Raw genomic sequence first — 27,465 nt, 5'->3', positions numbered from 1 at the left:
CAACCAGGGCAGTAATATTTCATTTACTCAGTCATGTGTATTCAACTGAGTTATCTAGTAATCAGACTTCTATGTGTTTACATATTGGCGAAACCGAAATGTAGGAGCCTTCTTGAGATATGAATGGGAGTCTAATGAACACAAATTGCCACACGTAATAAGAAAAACCCTACTTAAGTAGTGTCTTTTTCACAGAAAAACACACAATCATAATTGAACTACAAGACTGAGATGTATTTGCCTGAATGTTGCTCATCAACATCATGCGCAAAGGTCTTGTGGTCAAGTTCAGGATGAGCAGAGGACTGCGGGGAGATAGAAGAGGAGCAAAGTACAAAAATAGCACTTTTCCTGCCAGTAATGCAGCAAATGTCTCCAAAACCTGCTGCGGGGAAAGATACTCAGACCCTGATTCTTTCCCCCTACAACTATGAAGCCCGTTCAGAGGGACAGTGTTAACAAAAAGGCTGGTGGGAAAGGATAAAGTAACCCTCCTCATTTAAGGAAGAATCTTTAGGACTAAATTCCTATAATCATTTTGAAATGGAGCAAATTAGAAGTGTTATGTATCTTCCCACAAATTAATTTAGCATTAAGTGCTGGGATGTTATATATTTTTATCCTAGTTCCTTTTAATTCTGCAAACTCATATAGGCAATCATATCCTTTATTTTGAAACACTCAAATTTCCTCATTATTTCATGCTCAGTGTTGACAGACACTCTATAAACTTACTTACTTACTAACTAACTTAACTTACTTAGGTGATCCCTCATTGTCCGAGAAGTTAGTCTTCCAAGATTGGTGTATTGATGGGCCCTAGGTGACTGTGGAGCCCTATTCTTGATCTACATCTTCTTCTGCAATGAGGGCTTTCGTTTCCAGGTGGAAGGCTGTCTCGGTCGGAGTTGGCTTGACGTGCCTTCCATTTGGCACATTTCTCTCTTTCACTCTCCATTCGAGCCTCTTCAAATTCTATAGCACTGCTGGTCACAGCTGACCACAGCTGAGCGCTCAAGGGCCAGGGCTTCCCAGTTCTCAGTGTCTATGCCAGAGTTTTAAAGGTTGACTTTGAGCCCATTTTAAAATCTCTTTTCCTGCCCACCAATATTATGTTTTCTGTTCTTGAGTTTGGAGTAGAGCAATTGCTTTGAGAAACGGTGGTCGGGCATCCGGACAATGTGGCCAGTCCAGCAGAGTTGATGGCAGAGGACCATCGCTTCAATGCTGGTGGTCTTTACTTCTTTCAGCACGCTGACATTTGTCTGCCTGTCTTCCCAAGAGATTTGCAAGATTTTTCGGAGACAGCACTAATGGAATCGTTCTAGGAATTGCATGTGATATCTGTAGACAGTCCACGTCTCGCAGGCATATAGCAGGGTTGGGAGGACAATAGCTTTATAGACAAGCACCTTGGTATCCCTACGGATGTCCCGGTCCTCAAACACTCTCTGCTTCGCTCGGAAAAAAGCTGCACTCGCAGAGGTCAAGCAGTGTTGTATTTCAGTGTCAATGTTGACTTTTGTTGAGAGGTGGCTGCCAAGGTCGTGGAAATGGTCAACATTTTCTAATGTTACACCATTAAGCTGTATTTCTGGCATCGGAGAGGGATCGGCTGGTGACTGCTGGAAAAGCACTTTGATTTTCTCGATGTTACACTCTATAAAGTCTCCCTATGGAACTATCTACTAATAATCAATGTTTTTCAATAGCTAACATCAATTCTGAGCTTCACCAATAAATTGCTTCAGCTTTTAACATATATGTTTATGTATGGGTGGGGAGGGTTTTGTATTCTTGGGAAGTTTCTTCAGAAACTGAACATCTATGAAACAATGCAATGCAATACTTTTGCAGGCAGTCAGGCTCTATAATAGAAATCAGATTTGGCATCCCAGATGACATTGAATTTCAGGTCCAAGAACCCTTAGCCATCTTATCCAATAGGGAAAGATTTTGGGTGTTATAGTCCAAGAATATCTTGGGCTCATGAGTGGGCCCCCTTCTACACCTCTATATAAAATCCAGATTATCTGCTTTGATAATCTGAATAATATGGTAGTGTAGAAGGAGCCTAGGAACCACTGCCTTGCAAAACTGCAGAATCCCATGTCTCCAGAAAGACATTCCCAAAGAGTGAGTCAAGGGTGGCAAGCCAATTCTTGAACTTCCCCTTTCGTGAAATGATGGCCTGACTATTCAATTACCATAGTGATAGAGTCTTCTCCTTTTGCCTCCATGACATCAACCGAGGAAGCTTTCTTCATGGAGAGGGATAGGTTTCCAATTGCCGACCTCTACTCTTTGATCAACATGATCTGTAGGTAACAGCTTCACTTCTTTAGAGCACATGTGCTCAGGCATGGCTTGGAACATTTTCACATAAAACCCAACGAGAGCTGTACCATTACTGCAACTGTCTGTCTTGTGTGCAAATGGCGTAGCTTTTGATTCACCCTTCATTTAGATTATTGCACCGAATTCACAACAAGGGTAAGTTTTAGGACATTTGCAGAGTGAAAGAAGGAAGCCTAGAAAAAACAACTCCCAATATTTGAGGACACATATATATGATTAAGGCAGACGCCATTTAAAAACATTTATCATAGGATTGACTGCGCTCAATTGGTACCAAAGAGGAGGTCTAAGTCCTTATGTCAAATCATCACAATGGCATTGCTTCAGACTGATATATCTAGCCAGATCCCTATGTCCTACCCACATAACGAAAAGAAATCCTTTATTTTGTAGTAATACATTTGGCAGGCATACTGTACCTAATAATGTATCTTCTGGGTGTAGATCAGTCATGGCAGGGGACATGGGTGCATTGATTGCATTTTTACCCTCTTCTTGCAGGTCCGTCACTGAAACAAAGAAAAACCACAAAACATGTTGGCAAAGTACCAGTTGCACATTTATTTTATTTATTTATTTCCTATATTTATACCCCACCCTTCTTACACGCGAGGGGGGACTCAGGGAACCTCACAAACACCATACGGTGTCATCATAATAAAACAATCAACAATACAATAAAATATTAAAAATATTAAAAATATTAAAACGATAATTAAAATCAGAGTCTAAAATCCAGTGCAGGTCAAATCATTGTCATAAGTGTTAAAATCTTCTTATACTTTCTGCTCACTAAACAAACGTTTGGTCCCAAAGCCAGGTCTTGATTTTAGTGCCGTCCGCCCAGACGATATAAAAAATAAAATTGTGACGTGCTTCTCTCTATGCCGGAGCGAACTGCAGGTGTCTATATTGAGAAGCTTGAGATACTCAGCAACTGAGACTATTACTGGTTTAAACATCAAAAAAGGATATTTATTTATTCAAAGTCCTTGAAGACTTGGCACAGTTCATCAAAGTTGCAAACAAACAGTCGTTAGATGGAACTACAAAAATATTCTTTCTTTTCTTTAGTTACAGAAGTAACCCTTTTCTCCAGATGGCAGATAAGATCCTGGAATCTTAACACCCTAACCTTAAGCTGTTGTGGTTTAGAAAAAGCAGGGTTTTCCCTACAGAACTAACCTTAAGTTATAGATAGGGACAAAAGCAGACAAAGAGACAAAGAGACAAAGCAGTCAAGACTCTCTCTCTATAACTATATAACTCAATCTTCTTAATTAAGCTTATCTGTCTATAATATCTCAATACAGCTCAATACACAATATACTATCTATATTAACTCAATATAGCTTAATACTTATCTATAATGTATATATACTATCTATAGCTTAATATAGCTTACTCAATTTAGTTTTTGCAATGGTTTTCCCAGAGCTAACCGCCTAGCCATCAGCAGGTCTGAAATCTTTCCTCAAACTTAAAAGGCAGGGGAGATTCTGAAATGGAGATCTTTCCCTGGGAGAAAAGGCGGGCCCTAAACTCAAAGAGCTGCTCTCTAAGCCAATAGTTGCAAAGAGGCCTGCAGACTCTGATACTATTAACTTTTAAGATTCTTGCAAAGCTGCAGCAGCCCTGGGAGAAAATGCAAGAGGAAGCAACCTCAAGCAACTATAAAGTAAGGCAAATCAGCTCCTGGGAGATGGAACATTTTTTCTTCTAAAAGACAGGAGGGAGGTGGCCATTCTGATGTCTCTGGGGAGAGCGTTCCACAGGCGGGGGACCACTGATGAGAAGGCCCTGTCCCTCGTCCCAACCAATCGTGTTTGCGATGTCGGTAGGTCGAGAGCAGGGCCTCTCTAGATGATCTTAAGTTTCATGATGGTTCGTACCAGGAGATACGTTCGGACAGGTAGTCTGGGCCAGAACCATTTAGGGCTTTAAAGGTTAAGACCAGCACTTTGAATTGTGCTCGGAAGCTGATCGGCAGCCAGTGGAGCTGGCGTAACAGAGGAGTTGTATGCTCCCTGTATGCCATTCCAGTGATCAGCCTGGCTGCCGACCGTTGGACTAATTGAAGTTTCCAGGCAGTCTTCAAAGGCAGCCCCACGTAGAGTGCGTTGCAGTAGACTATTCTGGTTTTAACAAATTTACTTTACTTTTAGCTAGTGTTGGGTTAATAATAATAATCATAATAAACCTTTATTTATACACTGCTACCATCTCCCAAAGGACTCGGTGCGGCTTACAATAGGCTGAGACCCAATACAACAATAAAAGACAACAACAATACAGCAGTAAATAAAAAATCAAACAGTAAACAGTTAAATGTTCTATGTATTCACTACTCTTTTGCTATGCTTGAATGTAATGATTTTAGCAAGGCTACCCAACCCCTTGCCATTTTCTTTATGGCTTTTCAGTACAATTCACATCCATTTGTTGCTGTTAACGAGGGAAGAAGCATTCATTCCCATTAGCTACATTAGCTGAGTTTGTTGGGAGACACAGGTCCACACTTGGAAGGTTATACAGTTCCTATTCCAGCTGTACAATTCATACGGTGAAACCAAACCAAATATGTATCATAGCATGAACACGCTTGCAGCTGTTCTGCAATGACTCCTGAAAACTTGGGTAATCTCTTATGATTCTGATTAAGGCTTTTGTGAGACGGATTTTTCCCATCTGTTAGCAAAACACAAACTCTAGCCAAATAGCGTCAAGTTTAGCAATATGCCATTTAATAATTTTAACAGTGTGTTTTAGTTTGGTCTTTTTGAAAACACCTGATTGATCCAGAATCTAAGGCTGGAATTGCACAAGAGAAGCAAATAGAATGTTTCATATAATCCATCATAATTGCAATCATATCTATCAACATGTCTAGTTTTGCTCTAACCAAATTGCAAGTCTGAGAACTATTCATAGTGCTCTAAAAGACTTTTGTTATCACCAATCAATGTTCAACATCTACACAAATGACCAGCCACTGCCAGAAGGGACAGAGAGTTTCATCTATGCTGATGATCGTGACATTACCGCTCAAGCAGGGAGCTTTGAGATGGTTGAACAGAAGCTCTCCGAAGCTCTAGGTGTTCTTACTGCCTATTACAGGGAAAACCAGCTGATCCCTAATCCATCTAAAACACTGACATGTGCCTTTCACCTTAAGAACAGACAAGCATCCCAAGCTCTGAGGATGACCTGGGAAGGAATCCCACTGGAGCATTGCAGCGCACCCAAATACCTGGGAGTCACTCTGGACCGTGCTCTGACCTACAAGAAGCACTGCCTGAACATCAAGCAAAAAGTTGGTGCTACAAATAATATCACACGAAAGCTGACTGGCACAACCTGGGAATCACAACCAGACACAGTGAAGACATCTGCCCTTGCGCTATGCTACTCTGCTGGTGAGTACGCATGCCCAGTGTGGAACACATCTCACCACACCAAAACAATGGATGTGGCTCTTAATGAGACATGCTGCATATCACAGGGTGTCTGCGCCCCACACCACTGGAGAAATTACACTGAATAGCTGGTATTGCACCACCTGACATCCGCCGGGAAGTAGCAGCCAATAGTGAAAGGACGAAGGCAGTGACATCTCCAGCTCATCCCTTGTTTGGGTATCAGCCAGCACGTCAACGACTTAAATCAAGAAATAGTTTTCTTAGATCTACAGAGACACTCACTGGAACACCTCAGCAAACGAGAGTCCAAAAGTGGCAGGCTCAAACCCAGCACCTCAATCCGTGGGTGATACCAGATGAGAGAATCCCTCTTGGGCACACAGAAGACTGGGCGACTTGGAAGGCACTGAAAAGACTGCGCTCTGGCACCACGAGATGCAGAGCCAATCTTAAGAAATGGGGCTACAAAGTTGAATCCACAACATGCGAGTGCGGAGAAAAGCAAACCACTGACCACCTGCTGCAATGCAACCTGAGCCCTGCTACATGCACAATGGAGGACCTTCTTGCGGCAACACCAGAGGCACTCAAAGTGGCCAGATACTGGTCAAAGGACATTTAATCAACTACCAAGTTTGCAAAATTTGTGGTTTTTTATTTGTTTGTTTGTTTTGTTCTATTAGAAATGTAATACAATGGTATGGTTGCTGATGACACGATAAATAAATAACCAATTACACTGATAAGTGGTTAAGTCTCTTTTTCTGAACACCTTCAAAAATTCCTGGGGGACTATCTGCTGGGTATGATCTAGCTAGAGTTCCTGCACTGAGTGGAAGTTGAACTTGATGGCCCATGAAATACCCCAACTGTATAATTTAATAATTCTACATACTTCATACCAGATACATTATATGAAAAAAAAATCAGAACAAGAAAATTAAAATGGTGTGTGTGTGTGTCTCAGGAGAGAGACAAGGTGATTTGGTATGTCCATGCCACCAAGAACTTGCCTAATCCAAGCAATGTTGCATACCTGAATTATAGGCTTGGGTAACCACGGAAAAATTTGGTTCTAAACTCGTTTCGTTTTTAGGGGGCCCTTGCATTTCGTTTTTTTTAATAATTCCGAAATTTTCCTTTAAAAAATTTCAAAATTTACGAAATTTTGTAAAATTATGAATCGATTCATTAATGGCGGACGAGATTGCGCAATATGCTAAAAAAAACCTCCAAATGGGACAGGGGGAACTTCTGAAGCTTCCCTCTCCCTCTGTTGTTGACTGTTGGTGTGATAATTTATTTTTTTATCACTGATAAAACAAACAACAACTATAAAACTTGCACCAGACATGCGAAAATAATTACAAAATAATTACGAAAAAATTACGAAATAATTTCGAAATAATTACGAAATAAATTGAAAAAATTGTTTCGAATCTTTATTACTCCTCACACAATTCCTGCATGGCTCAATATTGGATCGTAAGCTAATTTGAATATGAATTAATAACGAATTACGAAATTAACGAACGAAACCGCCCAAGCCTACTGAATTAGTATGATTATAAAAACTCATGTTAAAAAAATCCTCATCTCTCAGTTATAGATTTCTTTCTTACTCTACTATTAAAGGGAGCGGAGAAGAGAGCCAAAACACCATCTTTTCTCTTACAACTTTAACATCTGGGAGTCCTGAACAATTTCAGTGATCACCAAGACTCCCCTCTTGCCGAATGGATAAAAGCTCAAAGTTTTAAAACAGGGATGAAACTTCTATGCCGGTTGCCAAAATTAAGTCTCTAGGGCACAAGTTTACAATGATTTAACAGCAGGTTTCCTCAGGATTACAATAAATGTAAGGTAACTCCAAGTTACAGCAGGAAATGAAGTATATCTGGATTCCTCAAGAATGAGATATACACCACGCAGCCAATCCTGCATTACGTGTGGGTCTTTTAATTTACTGGATGTCAAAGCAGATTGCCAATTGAAATAAAATGAAGTTGTGCTCCCTGAGTACAACAGTACAATGGGCAGATAACTTCTACTTTATGGTTTCCACCAGGAAAAACACTTTCAGCATACAAAGGAAACTTTGTGCTTTCAAATTTCATTCATGGAATTTTTGAGACTGGTTGGCTATGGATCCACAATCCACCAGGTCATATCCAATTCTATCTCTGATCTACCAGTTCATGTCCTTTTTTAAAAAAAAAAAATCTCCAATATATGTCGTTTTCTGCAGCAACAGCTTCTGTTATGCTCTTACAATTTGGCCTTTCTCAGACCCTTCTAATCTGTTAACAACACATTAAAGTTATTGTGCCGTCGCGCCTGGGGGCTATAACTCTTAATGAGAGAGGCATGGACGTTGCATCTTTCCCCAGGGGATTGCTTCTTGCCCTCCTATAGGAAACTGGAACTCCCAAAGTCAAAACACAACAGATAACTTGAAATGGTATTTATTGTTCACAATGAGTTATCTTTCTCAGGCATAAGCTTGATGTTTCAACAGGGATAAAGGAAATATACTTTACAATCTCTGAAGTCCAAGGAGTTTGCAGCTGTTTCCTCTTTCCTCAATGGCTGTGAATATCGGAATAAACACAACCTCAGTCCAATGGCCTATGTTGAAGGGACAAGACCTTCCTCTGGTGCCAAAAGAACCTGTTTGAAGGCGCTTGGGTCTCCTCAATGTTGTCCAGGACGATCTGGACATAAAGCATGAGTCCCAAGGGTAAAAAACCTTAGAAATGGTTCTGAGAGGTAATTTAATCAGGGTCTTTTAGAGCCAAGTCTCTTACTCACGTCCATCTGATAGAAACTCTGATAGCAGAATGAAAAAGGGAAACACTCCCCTCCTCCAGGAAGACGTGGAGCCAAACAATTGAGCTTGAAAAAGCAATTCAACTGGTGCAAACAACACTGATTGACAGCTATAAATAACCAATCAATCCAACTATACATAAGCAGGGTAAAAAGGCAGAATTAAGCATGATACAACAGTTTAAATCTTGCAACTAACAGTTCTACACATAGGTGGCGCCACTCGCGCAATCACAGTTATCATTCCTTCATCTCTCTTGCACAAAGTTTATAGTCTCTGGGATGAGAGTAATGACACCACTCCCCAAAACATTGTGCTGGTAGAAATGCAAAATGTAATGTTTACAAACTTGGATCAATGAAGACGTCTGAAGTTGGAGTTTCCCAACTTTTTGATTATTTATTTTCTGCTCCCACATCCTTCACAATAGCTTGCTCTACCAACTTCAGCAACTGACAATGTTTACTGTGTGCCATGAAAAAGTTTACTTGCTAAATTCTGAAGATCAGATTGATACTAGAGGCTTGCCAAACTAATCTTTGTCTCATGCAAGGGTTAATAATGTAGTAAGTGTGGTATTCAGGCTGTGGTTGTGTATACAAAATGTTTATCAAGGTTTTCTGTATTGCACCCAATACTGTGCTTAATATGGATCACAGAATGAGCACAGCTCCAGTTACAACTCAAAAGACCTCTAGTAAGACAAAGGCTGTAGATGCAATTCTAATGCCTACTATTGTACACTCACAACACCACAAAGCATGCCCTTAGGCTACTGTTACAATGCATTTTAACACAGACCTTTTCTCAGACTTCTTATTCAGCAAATCTATTGTTAAACTGTTAAAACGAGTGATGCCAATTCCTTTTCCTGTACATCACATATTTGCATAGCGAAAATGGATAATCCTCTGAATTTCCTGAACAGAATCCAATTTGCTCGGAACCTGACTCAGTGCTGAAAGGGAACCCAAAACACACAAAACCCTCACTCTTAATCCTGCCATTCAACTAATTGCTGGGAGTAAAGGGACATGAGCATGTGTCTGGTCTTTAAAATAAATGCCAAGGCTACAGGGCTCTATTCTATTTCTGAACTCAGTTGGTACGCTGTGCCAAATGTCTCCCAAATCTTGTCATGTTATCTCTTGCTTTTGGACAGAAAGATCATGCTCACAGCAAAGCCTCCCTACCCACCTGCAAGTCACTCTAAATGAAAACACAACCAACATCAAGCTTTCATGACCGATGTGTTCTTTCCTACCTCCTGTTTTCTTGCGTTTTTTACAAAGTAGCCCTGCCATCCTGGCCCCTAGGAATGTAAGCCCGTCTGCTGTGTACAGCTGTAGAGACTCCTGTTGGCAGTCCAAAATATCAAAGAAGGAGGGCGGGTGGACAGAAACTGACCTGCAAGCCTGGGTTAATTCAGTCTCAGTGACATGGCAGGAGACGGTAGGACAGCAACAGTGAAGAGGAGTGGAAAGAGGAGGGTGGAAGAGAGGCACATGGCATGGCTCAGTGACGCTCAAGAAGAATCGGCTGTTCAACAAGGACACCAACTACCAGAAATACTCGTGTATATGTTCAAGGCAGTTTTGGGGACCAAAAATATGGATTTTGATATGACCTGTACGTAAGTCAAAGTTTAAACTTTTTAGAACTCATTTTGCAGGCGTAATAGAAATACACATGCAGACAACATGGTTTCTTCTAGTATAAAAGTTAAGGTACACTATTAATTCCGAAAGCGAGGAGGAGCTGAGGAGCCTTCTAATCAAGGTGAAAGAAGAAAGCACAAAAGCTGTGTTACAGTTAAACATATTAAAAAAAACCAAGATTATGGCAACAAGAATGATTGACAAGTGGGAAATAGAGGGAGAAAACGTGGAGGCCGTGACAGACTTTGTATTTCTAGGTGCAAAGATTACTGCAGACGCATACGGCAGCCAGGAAATCAGGAGACGCTTACTTCATGGGAGGAGAGCAACGTCCAATCTCGATAAAATAGTGAAGAGTAGAGACATCACACTGGCAATGAAGATCCGCATAGTCAAAGTAATGGTATTCCCCGTAGTGACCTACGGATGTGAGAGCTGGACCACAGGGAAGGCTGAGCGAAGGAAGATGGATGCTTTTGAACTGTGGTGTTGGAGGAAAGTGCTGAGAGTGCCTTGGACAGCGAGAAGATCCAACCAGTCCATACTTCAAGAAATAAAGGTTGACTGCTCATTGGAGGGAAGAATAGTAGAGGCCAAGATGAAGTACTTTGGCCACATCATGAGAAGAAAGGAAAGCTTAGAGAAGACAATGATGCTGGGGAAAATGGAAGGAAAAAGGAAGAGGGGCCAACCAAGGGCAAGATGGATGGATGGTATCCTTGAAGTGACTGGATTGTCTTTGAAGGAGCTGGAGGTGGTGACGACCGACAGGGAGGTCTGGCGTGGACTGGTCCATGAAGTCACAAAGAGTCGGAAACGACTGAATGAATGAACAACAACAAACACTATTAATTTTCCAGCCCAGGTCAGAAAGGGTGTCACACCCGGGAGAGTAAAGTGGGGCAGTACTTTTTTTAGGGTCTCGGAGAACATATTAAGGGTGAGGATTAGGTAAAGGTTTTCCCCCGACACTAAGTCCAGACTCTGGGGTGCGGTGCTCATCTCCATTTCTAAGCTGAAGACACGGCATTGTCCATAGACACCACCAAGGTCATGTGGCCGGCATGATTGCATGGAGTGCCATTATCTTCCCGCTGGAGTGGTACCTATTGATCTATTCACATTTGCATGTTTTCGAACTGCTAGGTTGGCAGAAGCTCACGCCGCTCCCCGGATTCGAACCTGTGACCTTTCAATCAACAAGTTCAGCAGCTCAGCACTTTAACCCGCTGCGCCACCGGGGGCTCGGCGAAGGTTAGTCTATCCCAAAAAAAACCTAACAGAGGTGCCCACTAATCCCCCCTCTATTCTCCACAACACAGGGAGTAGAGGGGATCAGTGTTTTTAATTTCCCTGCCCTGGAGACAAAGAACCAGCACAAAAAAGGGTAAAGTGGGAAGGATATGGTTGTTTTCAGGTTCTCCCAATTCCCTCTGATCTTCTTGCACCAGTTGTGACTGAGGGCCCTTCCAGACAGGTCCCAAAATGTGAGACCTGCCGTGCTTTTACCAGAGCCGTCCAAATGATGTCTATAGTAATAGCGAATCAATTCGGGACAATGCAGGTAAACCCTGCTTTGTCCCGAAATAATTAGATATCTGATAAGACCTGGATCTTTGGTAAGATCCGGGCATTACCAGGTGTGAGTTGGGCTTGGGGACCACATCATATAATCCCCGGGGCGAATGTATGCAGCTCTCTCATTTTTGGGGGGGTCTCCATGAGCCAGGAAAACTGAAAGGGCACCCCCCAACCCCTCCCCAAGAAGTACAGGAAATAACTTACCTGGCCACCCTGAACATTGAAATGACACACATCGAAATGACACAACAGAAAGCGGGGGGGGGGGGGGAAGCAATTTTCCTTCTCTAGAATTGGATTCAGGGGGAAGGTGCCTAAGTTAGACCCCGCACCACTCTAAATATTGAGTTGAATGCAAGTTCACAGATGAAATAAAGGCTTTCTTTTCTGCATGTGTTGCCACTTTATAGGAACAAAGATGTTCTATGTGTTGTGTCTTTATCAGATCTAAGTTGAGGTTTCTGCCATCTGTGCTCCAGTCATAATCCTGCCTACTCGTGCCCACGCTTTGAATTTTGCTCCTGATGACATCCAATGATCATATCAGTAGTTTCTTGGGGCCAATTTAGCATACTCTGGAACTTAGATTATGACTCCCAGAATCCCCAGCTAACATTGCAGGTGGCTATGCTGTCTTGAAATTCACAGAGATGTAGTCTGAAGAAGTAACTTCCCCAAGCACTGACTTTTCAATTGTTTAAACATTATCCATCCCAGAAATAGAATAAGAGTGTGACATAAAAATTCAAAAACTCAACAAATAATACAGTTGTTTGATGTCATTTTTCCATGTTCCACTAATGTGAAAAAAGGATTGGCATTCATGGTGCACATTATGTGATCCCTTTACTAGGTTGAATAACAGGTTGACAGTAAAGAAAATGAAATTAAATATCCACTTTTAACCCATAAGCCAAACGTTGACATCATTGTTATCACTGCCAACAGTGCAATCACAAGATACAAGATTTTCCCAAGAAAAAAACCAAAAATGTCTACTTGAAAGTAGACTTAAATTCCATATGTTTACAGACAATGGTACCTGAAGGTCCATAGCAGCTGTTTTTTAAATAATCCTAACAAATGTTATTCTCTGTGCTCATAACAAGTATTCTCAAAGAGAAGCTGGAGGATAACCGCTATTTAATTTTAGCTGCCGTTATTTCTGATCCAAGGCCAACACCTCAGAGTATTGGAAAACAGCAGCTGTCATACTGTTACTGAATGAAATAGCTAATTATGGGATGCTGGGTATAGTGTCTCCCACCTAAATCAAGCCATCTTGGGGTATTGGTTACTGAGTAGGGATCTCAATTTCACAGCCAACCAAGAGTACTGTAGAAACTGCCAGATTTTCTTTTGTCTCCATCGCCTCTACAGGTTGAGAATTCCCTATTCAGAATTCCAAAATACTCCAAAGCAAAAACCTTTGCTTTTTGATAATTCATTGTGCACAAACTTCATTTCGTGTACAAATTATTACCAATATTGTATTAAACTACCTTTTGGCTATGTGTACAATGTGTATGTGAAACAAAAATTAATTTGGCGTTGAGACTTGAGTCCTGTCTCCGAGATCTCATTATGTATATGTAAGTATTAAAAAATGCCCCCTCCCACAAAAAAAACCCCAAAAAAAACAGAATACAGAACATTTCTGGTCTCAATCATTTTGGATAAGTGGTGTTTAATATATATTAAGAACTAGCTGTCCCCTGCCACGCGTTGCTGTGGCCCAGTCTGTTGATTTGGAAAATAAAGTAATGAGAAAGTGTTGGTTTCTAATATTTGTAATTTCTTTATGCTTGTGGTAAACAGTATTTCTTGCTGTTTCTTTGTCAGTGTTGATGTGAAGAATGTCTGCTTTGCCTACTCTGGAACATGCAACATATAATTGTCCTTCTTCAGGGGTCCCTTTCACATCTATGATACTATATCTCTCTGTGTGTGAATCATATCTATCTATATCTATGGCTGGGTGGCTCTTTGTCAGGAGGGCTTTGATTACGTTTCTTGCCCTGGTGAAGGGAGTTGGACTGGATGGCCTTGAGTATTTTCCATTGGTCATGGGGGTTCTGTGTGGGAGGTTTGGTCCCATTGAATCATTGGTGGGGTTCAGAACACTCTTTGATTATAACTGAACTATAAATCCCAGTAACTACAACTCCCAAATGCCACGGTCTATTTCCCCCAAACTCCATCTGTGTTCACATTTGGGCATATGGAATATTCGTGCCAAGTTTGGTCCAGATCTATCATTGTTTGAGTCCACAGTGCTCTCTGGATGAAGGTGAACTACAACTCAAGGTCAATGCCCACCAAACCCTTCCAGTATCTTCTCTTGCTCAAGGGAGTTCTGTGTGCCAAGTTTAGTTCAAGTCCATTGATGGAGTTCAGAACGCTCTTTGATTGTAGGTGAATTATAAATCCCAGGAACTACAACTCCCAAATGACAAAATCATAATTTTGAGTGATAGTCACTCCTTGTGTTGTGAGACGTTTTGTTGCCAAATTTGGTGTGATTTCGTTCATTGGTTCTTTTGTTTTTAAGGTACTCATTATGCACAGAGCATTTATAGATAGATAGATAGATAGATAGATAGATAGATAGATAGATAGATGGAAAAAGATAGTAGAAGGAAAAAGGAAGAGGGGCCGACCAAGGGCAAGATGGATGGATGGCATCCTTGAAGTGACTGGACTGACCTTGAAGGAGCTGGGAGTGGTGACGGCCGACAGGGAGCTCTGGCGTGGGCTGGTCCATGAGGTCACGAAGAGTCGGAGACGACTGAACGAATGAACAACAACAAAAAAGATAGATGAGAATAACAGCAGTATTTTATAAAATTCTCTGAATTGAGTTGCTATGTCCTTTTCCGTAGTATAATTCCTGCCTCCTATTGTTATCTGGGTTATGTGTTGTTTTTGTCTCCTTTTCTCTAACTTCCTTGCCAGTAATTTCTTTGGTTTGTTATCGTATGCAAAATGGTTTAATTTAATATATTTAAATTTTCTTGCTATTTGTTCTAACTGTCCTGCCTTTAACTCTTTCTTGATTAGTTCTATTTCTAGTTTAATTTGCTTGTCTTTTGGTCTCAATTTTAGTAGGTTTTCTTTTACTTTTACTTTTTCTTCTAATTTATGTTGTTCCTTGTGTCTTCTTCTATTTTTTTATTTTTGCATGAAGTAGCCTCTCATTACAGCTGGCATCCCATATCTTTTTTTTTTCCTTCTTGGTGTCCTTATTTGTATTGTTTTCAAAGTATTCCTTTAAGAGTTTCTTATTATTTTCTATTTCCTCTTCTGTTCACAATAAATTATCATTTAATTTCCATCTTCTACTTTTTGGACTTTCTGCTATTTCCATTTTTATTGGGCAGTGGTTGGTGTTAACTCTTGGTAGAATTTTCACCTTTTTGACTTTTGTTGTTAAAGAGTTAGAGGCCCAAATATGTCAATTTGGGACAATAATTGGTGTATAATTCCTTACTATTCCAGCAAAACAACAGAGAGGAAACAATCAGGGACATCTTATCACCTCTCAACAAAAGATTGCCCCAGGCACTAACAAGCCACACCAAACAACTGCCAGGCCATCAAATGCTAATCAAGGTGGTCAGTTGAAACATTCACACCTAGCTCCAACAGACAAGAGTTCTTTGTCTCACCCTGGTCATTCCACAGATATATAAACCCATTTTCAGATATATAAACCCATTATTGCTGTTGTGGTTTATGTAATTGTAATGTTTTTAAATTGTATTGTGATACTATGTATACTGTTTTGTTGGAAATCGCCTTGAGTCGCCGATAGGCTGAGAAAGGAGGTATACAAATACAGTAAATAATAATAATAATAATAATAATAATAATAATAATTTTCCTAGTTCCAACAGACCTCACTATCTCTGAGGATGCTTGCCATAGATGCAGGGGAAACGTCAGGAGAGAATGCCTCTAGAACATGGCCATATAGCCCGAAAAAACCTATAATCCCTTTCTTTGGGGTTTTTAAGTCTCCACAAATCTTGTACGAAAAAAATCCTTTTTGAATTGTATGAATTTTTTTGGGAGTCCCCCCCCCCTTTTTTTGGATCTCTTCTTATTTTTTTTCCTAGTTCTATCTAGTTCACATTCTAATACACCATTAAAATCCCATAAGATTAGCAAACTATCATAGTCCTGTTCTAGTATTTTTTCTTTTGTTTTACAAAATGCGATTTAGCTACTATTGGGACGTATATATTACATAGAAGAGTCTCTTGGTCATTAATTAATTTGAGATTTTTGTATTTTATGCTGACTGTAGTGGTTGCAAAGAACGAATTGTCCTGCATCTTCTCTTTATAATCATGCCTCCTCCTAACATCCATATAAATAGGAGGAATGCAGGACAATTTGTCCTTCGCAACCACCACCATCAGCATAAAACACAAAAATATCATTTTAAGTAGATTATTGTAAATGATGCCACCGAACCAAGGAACTCCTATTTTGAACATACTAAGCAAACTCAGGTTCCAGTTCTCCACAAGCTAGCTGTTCAAATCAAACCCACAAATTATTGAAAGGATACACATTCAATCTAGACAATCCCAATGTTCCCAAGACATGATACAAAATGTTGCACATAAAAATAAATGGTTGAAAATGGTTTCTCAAGCAAAAGGATGAAAGGCAGAAAAAAAAACCCAATAAGACAAAACCCACAGAACTCACTGCTAAAGAGATGGTCACGGCGAAAACAGTGTGAGAGAGCACAAGTGCAATTGCTTCAGTTTACAAAAGTCCAATAGAAATGTATTAATTGCAAGGTCTTATTCAGGGCAGTCCTGATGAATTCTAAGAACACAAAAACTTTGAGGAACACAAGTGGCACTGCAGGAAGGGACGACGGGTGATGATAATGGACTAAGAAACCACAAGCAGAAGTTCGCCACAGTTCTTTTATTTATTTAATGAAAGCCCAAGACAGGGTGCAAATTAACTATATATATATATATATATATTAGTTACTTAGACATAGACTCATATCTATATAAATAAAAATGTAATGTTTGTTTGTGGGATTAACATAATTCAAAAACCACTGGACGAATTGACACCAAATTTGGACACAATACAAAGATCCGCCTAGTCAAAGCCATGGTATTCCCTGTAGTAACATACGGATGTGAGAGCTGGACCTTAGGGAAGGCTGAGCGAAGGAAGATCGATGCTTTTGAGCTGTGGTGTTGGAGGAAAGTTCTGAGAGTGCCTTGGACTGCGAGAAGATCCAACCAATCCATCCTCCAGGAAATAAAGCCCGGCTGCTCACTGGAGGGAAGGATACTAGAGACAAAGCTGAAGTACTTTGGCCACATCATGAGGAGACAGCAAAGCCTAGAGAAGACAATCATGCTGGGGAAAGTGGAAGGTAAAAGGAAGAGAGGCCGACCAAGGGCAAGATGGATGGATGGCATCCTTGAAGTGACTGGACTGACCCTGAAGGAGCTGGGGGTGGTGACGGCCAACAGGGAGCTCTGGCGTGGGCTGGTCCATGAGGTCACGAAGAGTCGGAGACGACTGAACGAATGAACAACAACAACACCTATCAGGCCAATGAGTGACCATCACTCACACAAACATGGAAAAACACAACAGAAGGGACTTAAAAAGCCAAAATTAAAAAAATGCATTACAACACATGCACAAAACCACATATATACACAAACACACATATATACACATATACACAAATATATATACACATATATGCCTGTGCCGTCACACCCAGACACGATAAAGTTAAAACTAAGATGTCCTTCTCTCTTTATCCGGGTGAACTGCGAGTGCCTTACTTAGAAGCTTAGGATTCCCAGCAACTGAGGCCACTCCAGATTTGAATATCGAACAGAATATTTATTTCTCAAAGTCCTTGGCAGACTTGGCACAGCTTGTTGAAGTTACAAACATAAACAGTAAACTTGTGAAATCATGTAGATGTTCTTTCCTTTTTTTTCCCTTCAACTGCTGAGTTAACTTCCCTCAATCGTAGAAAAATCCTGGGATACTTTACCCTAGCCTTGAGCTGCTATTATAAGAAAGAACAGGTCTTTCTCTATCTAAGCTCAAAGCTAGCTTGGGGATGAAGTAATAGAGCCTCTCCCAATGGCAAAGAAATCCTGGGATATTCTCTCCCCTAGTGCTGAGCTGCTATCTTTAGAAAGAGCAGGTCTTCCCCTATCTAAGCTCAGCACCAGTTTCAAAGGCAAGAGGGTAAGTACTCACGATGACCTGTCCGAGCTGCCTAGTTTGACCACAAGCACATCTGAGGCTTTTTCTAAACTGAAGAAGGCAGGAGAGGTTCTCCAAAATGCAAAAGGATGCTATTTAATGCAACTAAGGGGCAATGCAAACCAAGCTCCTGGAAGACGGAACAATGCCTATACACACACATAAAACACATATACACACTGGGCCACAGCAATGCATGGCAGGGGACGCCTAGTCTATATAAATAAAAATGTAATGTTCGTTTGTGGGATTAACATAACTCAAAAACCACTGGACGAATTGACACCAAATTTGGGCATAATACACCGATAAGGCCAACGAGTGACCATCACTCATAAAAACACTGAAAAACACAACAGAAGGGACTTAAAAGACATATATATATATATATATATATATATGCGCATTACAAGGCATGCACAACACCATATATACAGACACACAATCACACATATAGGCATATATACACAAATATACACACACAAACATATATGCACATATAATAAATAAATTAATAAATTTATATTTATACCCCACCTCCATCTTCCCAAGAGGAATCAGGGTGGTTTACATGAGGAAGCCCAACAATCACAACAAAGCAATATACAGCATAAAACAATACATCAATAAAATATAATGAAGATAATAAAAAGGTACAAAAATAGGCACACAAAACAATATAAAATCACAATATATACAAATATATATACACACAAAGCACATATACACAGACTGGGCCACAGCAATGCGTTGCAGGGGATGCCTAGTCTCTATATAAATAAAAATGCAATGTTCGTTTGTGGGATTAACATAACTCGAAAACCACTGGGCAAATTAAAACCAAATTTGGACACAATATACCTATTAGGCCAACAAGAGATCATCACTCATCAAAACACTGAAAAACACAGCAGAAGGGACTTGAAAAGCCACAAAAAACCCCATTACAACGCATGTGCAAAACCACATATACACAACTATACAGAAACACACACACACACACATATATACACATACATACATATATACATTTCTGGCCTGTTCTATTCTGCCATATAATCCAAATTATCACAGCAGATAATCCATATTATCTGCTTTGAACTGGATTATATGAGTCTACACTGCCATATTATCAAGTTCAAAAGAGATAATCCGGATTTTATATGGCAGTGTAGAAGAGGCCTCTCATAGCATCACTGCCAGCCTTTTGAATGTCTAGGTACGAAAATGTTGGTGGCAATTACTCTCTTAAACAGAACTGGCGTTTTCATCTCTCCATTGAATGACCCTGGGTTTATACACGGGTGCTATCAAAATCCATAAACATTCATTTACTTTGTTCTCAGTTGTCAAAAACCACCTGAAAGCATAACCACTTGGGTTTCTGCTGTGTCTGAAAGATGTGCAACAACTCTCTTCCTGCACCAAACAGCACCATCATTCTCACTTTGCATTCGACTCTCCGAAAGCTCCGAGACCATGTGCAATAACTCACAATTTGCCCAATATTTTCCATCTACTACAAAAGAACTCACTGATGATGCTTACGTTCATGGTGTACAACTTCTTGGAAGCCAGCAACACTTTTCCCATCCCCACTGCATTAAAAGTGTCAGGATAAAGAATAAGGTCTTCTGCGGGCACCAGAACTACACTAAATTAGGTCACACAGCATCTTAGGATTTTCCACGATCTTTGTTCCTGGTCTTCCTAATTGGTTGTATCATAAGAACATTGAAAAAGTTTATTAAACTGCAAAAAAACATTGTTTTGCAGGACATCCTGCACCATGTTTTGCTATAGTTTTTCAATTAATATTTCATAGAGTCTCAACTGATTCAACATAGTTCGTGGCAGCCAGAAAAACAAAGTTTCTGGAGTATAACAACTACTTTTAATGTAAGTACCACACAGTTAAAGAGAAAATAATACTCTCAGACCAGGAACAGATTTTTTTTCAAATTTTGTTACATAGTGTAATGAACAGGACCAGCCTTACTATTAGAAAATGTTAGGCAACCACCACTAGATGCTGCTGTGACAAAGTAGATTCACACCACCTCATTAGTGAGAATAGGAAAATAGAGGCTTGCTATCCTGGTTTGCAGGAAACTCTAATTTGTCATCGTATTTGAACAAAGAAACTATGACTCACTCCAAGTCTGTAATTTTGACTTTCTGGAAACCACAAGTTAGAGTTGATAATTTAAAATAATACAGCAATTTCCAATTTCCTATGAAGTAGAATCAAACAAAGGTGCTGCAATGGCGCATGTGCCGTCACACCCAGACACTATGAAGTTAAAACTAAGATGTGCTTCTCTCTTTATCTGGGCAAACCGCGGGTGCCTTTCTTATAAGCTCCAGATTCTCAGCAACTGAGGCCAGTCCAGAATTGAACATCAACAGAACATTTATTTTACAAAGTCCTTGACAGACTTGGCACAGCTTGATGAAGCTACAAACACAAAACAGTCAATTTGGGAAACCATATAGATGTTCTTTCTTTCCTTTTTCCTTCAGTTACCGAGTTAACTTTTCCCCAAAGGTAGAAAAATCCTGGGATCTTTTACCCTAACCTTGAGTTGTTATCTTTCAGAAAGAGCAGGTCTTCCCCTATCTAAGCTCAAGATTAGTTTTGGAGATGAAGTAATGGAGCCTTTCTCAATGACAGAGAAAACTGGATATATTCCCTGTCCCAGCACTGAGCTATTGTCCTTTAGAAAGAGCAGATCTTTCTCTATCTGACCTCAGTGCCAGTTTCTAAGGCGAGAGGATGACTTTAACTTTAACCTCAACCCTCAATCTCAATCGTACTCACAATGGCTTGTCCGAGCTGCCTAGCTTGGCCACCAGCACATCTGAGGCTTTTTCTATACTAAAGAAAGCAGGAGAGCTTTCCCACAATGGAGATCTCATCTCCAGGAAAAAGGGCGGTCTCTAGACCTTTTAAACCAATAGCTGCAAAAGGCTTGCAGGCTGGCTTCCAGCCTCTGTTAATGACGGGAAGGTCAGTGGTTCAAATCTGTGGGGCAGGGTGAACTCCTGTTGTTAACCCCAGCTTCTGCCAACCTAGCAGTCCAAAAACATGGAAATGTGAGTAGATCAATAGGTACCACTTTGGCAGAAAGGTATCAACACTCCATGCAGTCATGCTGGCCACAGGACCTTGGAGGTCCTGTTGACCTATGGACAACACCGGCTCTTTGGCTTAGAAATGGAGATGAGCACCACTCCCCAGAGTCAGACTCAACTAGACTTAATGTCAATGGAAAACCTTTACCTTAGAATTAAACAACAACAAAACTGCGGAGGGAGCACATATAATATTATTTTAGCACCAAAACACAGCTTGGTGTTACAAGTAAACTCCAACACAGATTAAATGGAAAGCAACATTCTGAGATCAGACAGCAGTAAATCTGGTTGGGCTGAATGTCAGCATCATCCGATACTTAAGACTCAATCCAACTGGATCTACTACCGTCTGATCCCAGCGCCTTGCTTGTTGTTTAGTCTGTGTGTGGTTTACATGCAACACCAAGCCTACAAATGACACTTACCTCCAGTCCATACTTTTTTAGAGTCAATTTGACAACCTAGTGAAGAGTGTTTCTCATCCTTCTCTGCTAAATTAGTTTGGCATATTCTCATTCGAATTGTACACACAAATACACTGGAGCACAGAATCAGATCTCTATTTTCCTCAGACAATTTAAGGAGTATAAATTTTTTCCAAACATCAATGGATCCATGGTTTTGATTTTCTTAAAATAAATCTCTTTTTGCTATCAACTGTTTCTGTAATATACGTACAATTACTGATGAAGTTTCCAGCTGCTCTGACTGCTTCCCACAGATGTTTGGCACATGAAGTTTGGGTCAGACAGATGAACTTACTGGGGATCTCCTTACAGAAAGAAGGCTATATAGAAAGAGGGCCAAGACTGACTCCGAAGAACTATTGTTCATTTCTTTTACGAACCATTACATTTGCACACAATACACAATATATTAAAAAAGAAAGCTAAGAATGTTTGATGAAAGTAATACAATAGATTACCCTTTCTAATACAGTTTTTATATATTTGGCAAGTTTGTATGAATTTTCTGTTTCTGAAATGTCTGTTGAGTTAGTCAATAAAAATGTATCTAAAGGTACATCTGTACTGTAGAATTAATACAGCTCAACACAACTTAAACTGCTACAACTTAATGCTAGAGAATCCTTTGAACTGTAGTTTCATAAGATCTCTAGCCTTCTCAACCTAAACATTCTGGTGTCTCACTAAACTACAACTCCCAGGATTCTGTAGCATTGAGCTATGGCATTTTAATTGGTGTCAAACTGCAATTAAAATGCATACTTCTACAGCAGGTCACTCACAAAGTTCATCATTCAACAGACTAGTTGGATCTTCTGTCCACAAAGTCACCAGCCTGTCTCTTCCCCAGCATGTTATTGCCCAGTGTTCACTCTATGTGTTCAGAAGGCCTTTGGATTTAAAAGTACTCTCCTATTATTATTAAACTCCTTTTCATGATTTTCCATGAAGCCTCTTCATTCTTCCTTGCAGTTCTCATTCTCCCAGTCTTCTTGTGGGTATGTGTCCCCAAGACCCCTGTTGATTTACAATAACCCAATAAATTTCCCAAGGTTTTCTTAACCAGAGAATTTTATCATTTTCAATTTTTGTCTCTTTCTGTTCCAAACACAAAAGATAACTAACTCCCGTGAATTTTACACCACTATACAAATCTATAGAAATAAAAATGTACCGTATTTTCCGGCATATAAGACGACTGGGCATATAAGACGACCCCCAACTTTTCCAGTTAAAATATAGTGTTTGGGATATACTCGCCGTATAAGACTACCCCTCTTCCAATGCACAACAAATAAAAATTTTAAAAGCATCAGATTTGATTTCAATATGGTAATTTTCCTATTACTGTACCTCCTTCTCTGCCTCTCAGATCTCGCACATGCGCACCTGCACCACTTCACTGCAGTCTTCAGGAGAGAGATCTGAGAGGCAGAGGAGGAGGTATGGTAATAGAATGCAAGGGCGGGCCAGACAAGTAAAAGAGGTGTGTTTGTCTGGGCCCAGAGACATTCGATCCCTTTTTTCCATACCCCGGGCGCCCCAGACATCTGCAGCTTGCTCCGCCCTTCACTTACACCTTCCCGGTGAGGCGCCCCTTCACCTCACCATCGGGACCACATTAAGTCCACAATCCTGATGAATGGATTTTCTTCTACCGTACTTGTACAGCATCGCCCTTAATGCTTTCATACAGTCATTGCATATGGCAGGGACGCGGCCACTGCCATTTCTGAGCTCCCCCACAATATGCAGCAACCACAGATTCTCCAATCCAGATTGGAAGTTTCAGCACCCGCTCTATAAGATGGCTCCCGGCATATAAGACTACTCCCGTGTATAAGAGGGCTCCCACGTATAATCTTTTGTGAAGATTTTCTTGGGTTAAAAAGTAGTCTTATACGCCAGACAATATGATGTTCGTTTGTGGGATTAACAGAACTCAAAAACCACTGGATGAATTGCTGCCAAATTTGGCCACAAGACACCTACTAACCCAAGGAGTGACCATCACTCAAGAAAAACAGATTTTGTCATTTTGGGAGTTGTAGTTGCTGGGATTTATAGTTCACCTACAATCAAAGAGCATTCTGAATTCCACCAATGATGGAATTGAACCAAATGTGGTACACAGAACTCCCATGACCAACAGAAAACACTAGAAGGGGTTGGTGGGCATTGACCTTGAGTTTGGGAGTTGTAATTCACCTACATCCAGAGAGCACTGTGGGCTCAAACAATGATGGGTCTGGACCAAACTTGGCATGAATATTCCATATGTCCAAATATGAACACAGATGGCGTTTGGAGGAAATAGACCTTGACATCTGGGAGTTGTAGTTACTGAGATTTATAGTTCACCTACAATCAAAGAGCATTCTGAACCCCACCAACAACAGAATTGGGCCAAACTTCCCACAGAGAACCCCCATGACCAACAGAAAACACTTAAGGCCATGCAGTCCAACTCCCTTCACCAGGGCAAGAAAACATAATCAAAGCCCTCCCGACAAAGAGCCATCTAGCCATAGATATAGATAGATAGATAGATAGATAGATATGATTCACACACACACACAAATATATAGTATCATAGATTTGAAAGGGACTCCCAAAAAGGACAATTATATGTTGCATGTTCTAGAGTAGGCAAACCAGACATTCTTCACATCAACACCGACAAAGAAACAGCAAGAAATATTGTTTACCCACAAGCATAAAAATTACATATATTAGAAACCATCATTTTCTCATTACTTTATTTTCCAGATCACCGGACTGGGCAACGCGTGGCAGGGGATGGCTAATTCTTCATATTTATCCTTTAATATTCTGCTCTTCCTTGTGACATTCCACTCTGTACCAATTTGTGTGTATGTATGTGAAAGAGAAAGAGGGAGAGAAATTGTGAAATTGTTCCATATATACATGCACAACTGTACGAGTGCTGATGCATTCACCTCTGCTGGCAAAGTTATTTCTTTAGCGTTAAGATAAAACCCTAATGCTGATGACAAATCCAATCCACTTTGTTCACAATTCATGAAAAAGGGAAAAGAGAACATTTCAAAGTAAAGGACTTCTGTTGCCAAGAAGCTCCAGCCATAATAAAGCCTGGTGAAATAACACTGAGATTCAGCAAAAAATCTCCACTTGGCAGCCACTATATGCAACAGTAAACAGCCAGAAAGTAGGGCCAATATTGCTGACTATGTGTGCTTACTCAGAGGTATTGAGGCCAACTTCTAGTCTCCAAAACGTACCTTCAGGTATACAATAATAATAATAATAATAATAATAATATAATAATAATACAACTTTATTTATACCCCGCCACCATCTCCCACTGCGCCACCAGGAGCCCCCAGTGGCACAGTGGGTTAAAGCACTGAGTTGCTGAGCTTGTTGTTCGAAAGGTTGCAAGTTCGATTCTGGAGAGCGGTGTGAGCTTCCGCTGTCAACCCTAGCTTCTGCCAACCTAGCAGTTCGAAAACATGCAAATGTGAGTAGATCAATAGGTACCGCTCCGGCGGGAAGGTAACGGCGCTTCATGCAGTCATGCCGGCCACATGACCTTGGAGGTGTCTATGGACAACGCTGGCTCTTCGGCTTAGAAATGGAAATGAGCACCACACCCCAGAGTCAGACATGACTGGACTTAATGTCAGGGGACTACCTTTATCTTTACCTACCATCTCCCCAAGGGACTCGGAGCAGCTTACATGAGGCCAAGCCCAACAACACATCAATAAAACAAAAAAGCAATAAACAAAAACAATACAATTAATATAAATCACATATAAATATGAACACACAAGGATTTAAAAACCTATGGCCGGGCCAACGGTAATAGTTTTAAATTAAAAAATAAACGCTGGGCATGAACAGGTAGGATATATCTGGTAGGAGGGTTTTAAAAGAAGTGAGGGGAGCGCAATCCAACAAATAGTTATAGTGCATTATGAGGACATTTTGCTGGGTATTATTTCCTTATTCTGGGAAGGCACACTGGAACAGCCACGTTTTCAGGCTCCTCCTAAAGACTGCCAATGTTGGGGCATGCCTAATATCCCTGGGAAGTGAGTTCCAGAGATGGGGGGCCACCACCGAGAAGGCCCTCTCCCTCGTCCCCACCAATCGCGTCTGCGAAGGAGGCGGGAGCGAGAGCAGGGCCTCTCCAGATGAATGAAGAGATCATGTGGGTTTGTACACGGAAATGCGGTAACGCAGGTAGGCGGGTGCAGCATTCATCTCAGAAGAGGTGAACCCCCATTGATACCTTCATGGTTTTCCACTAAGTTAATCCAGATCAGCTCTTCTGCTGCATGGGGCTGATTAACCAACCTGAATAGTCAGTATAGATGTACCCAAAGTTACAAAACCTTTTTGCTGTACAAGCAAGAAATCCCATTTTATGTGGTCAACACATGGGAACTGCTTCCAATCCTAGGTTCCTCTCTCTCTTTTCACTCTCCTCTCTCTCTCAGAAAAAAAAGACAAAGGAAAAGGTCTGATCCATAACAGGAAGTTCACAGCATAGTCATTTCCAGACTCTGTGCACAGGTCAACACTATACATAGAAGTTTTAGTACACCATGAGAAGCTGCTTATTTATATGAACCCAAGCAGGCTGCTCCCTGCACAATTCACTGACTTTGACCTTGATTCATTCCAACTCAATTTTTCCATCCCTAGGTCAGGCACAGTTGTGTTCATTCAATCACAATTCACAAGACTGAGACACAGTAAAGCACCCTGCCCGCTCAAAGAGTTGACATACTGCATCTCTGGAGGAGTCATAATTCTGGATTTGTCTCCTTTCAAGCAGGGTAAGCAACTTATGCAGAAACACTAGAAGATAGGTTCATTCTTAGAGTTATATACTTTTAAAAGAAGTTCACTCATCTTGATCCAGTCCTTATGAAATGTACCATTTGAATGCTACTTGTATGGTATTCCTGCTGAGCGTTACATTCACAAGTATGACAGAAAATGTTCTTTGTAAATGATAAACAACAGCAACAATTACCATAAATAACACAGAAAGTTTTATGCTGGATCTGACTAAAGTCCGGAGGTTTAGCACAGCTGGTAAATCATCAGCAATTATAAGATTTATCAACCAAAAGGTTGCAAGTTCGAAGCCCCGGGTTGGCGTGAGCTGCCAACTGTTAGCCCAGCTCATTGTTTACCTGAACAATACGAAAAACAGCTCTAGCTGTGATTAGCTAAATTAGGTACCACTAAAAGTGGGGGAGGTGTTTTATGACGCCGTAAAGAAAGAAGATCAAAAAATGCTGGATGACCAAAAGAAAGGAGGAAGTCCTGATGGCTCTTCGTCATCGAGGATAGAGCAACAACACCCCCTGGACTGCAGCCCAACCTTCCAAGGTACCTCCTTCTGCTCTGTCTGTCTGTGTATTGTTTATACAAAGCAGCATTGAATGTTTGCCGTGCATGTGTATTGTGATCTGCCCTGAGTCCCCTTTGGAGTAAGAAGGGTGGAATATAAATAAAGTGTTATTATTATTATTATTATTATTATTATTATTATTATTATGTCCAATTAGGTGTTTGCACTATGATCAGTTAGTTGCCTATAGAAAGGCTAACAAGAGGACATTAATGTGACTTGTGTTCATTGCATCTCTTGGAATGCCAGAAGTGAAGAAAAGCTATCTGAGGCCTAAAGGACAGACATATCCAGTGAACATATATACTGGTTTAAGAAAAGGTTG

General features: G+C 40.6%; 1 protein-coding gene across 2 annotated transcripts in view; it reads right to left on the bottom strand.

Annotated features, from left to right (window-relative positions):
- PARVB (parvin beta) overlaps positions 1–27,465 on the bottom strand; it is a 68,178-nt gene that overhangs the window by 24,892 nt on the left and 15,821 nt on the right. The window contains exons 1-2 of one of the 2 annotated variants that reach the window (XM_060778162.2): positions 9,872–9,959; positions 2,778–2,867 (exon numbers count right to left, since the gene is read on the bottom strand). In XM_060778162.2, coding sequence (XP_060634145.1) covers positions 2,778–2,867; positions 9,872–9,911 — 130 coding nt within the window. In that variant the 5' untranslated portion in view covers positions 9,912–9,959. Of the gene's footprint in view, positions 1–2,777; positions 2,868–9,871; positions 9,960–27,465 lie in introns of those variants that run through there. The other variant, XM_067468910.1, reaches the window with a different exon arrangement.

The sequence above is a fragment of the Anolis sagrei genome, chromosome 5 (assembly GCF_037176765.1).
Source record: "Anolis sagrei isolate rAnoSag1 chromosome 5, rAnoSag1.mat, whole genome shotgun sequence".
In the NCBI taxonomy this organism is placed as follows: domain Eukaryota; kingdom Metazoa; phylum Chordata; class Lepidosauria; order Squamata; family Dactyloidae; genus Anolis; species Anolis sagrei.
Note: the sequence above shows the minus strand (reverse complement) of the source record. Positions and strands in the feature narration are given on the sequence as shown.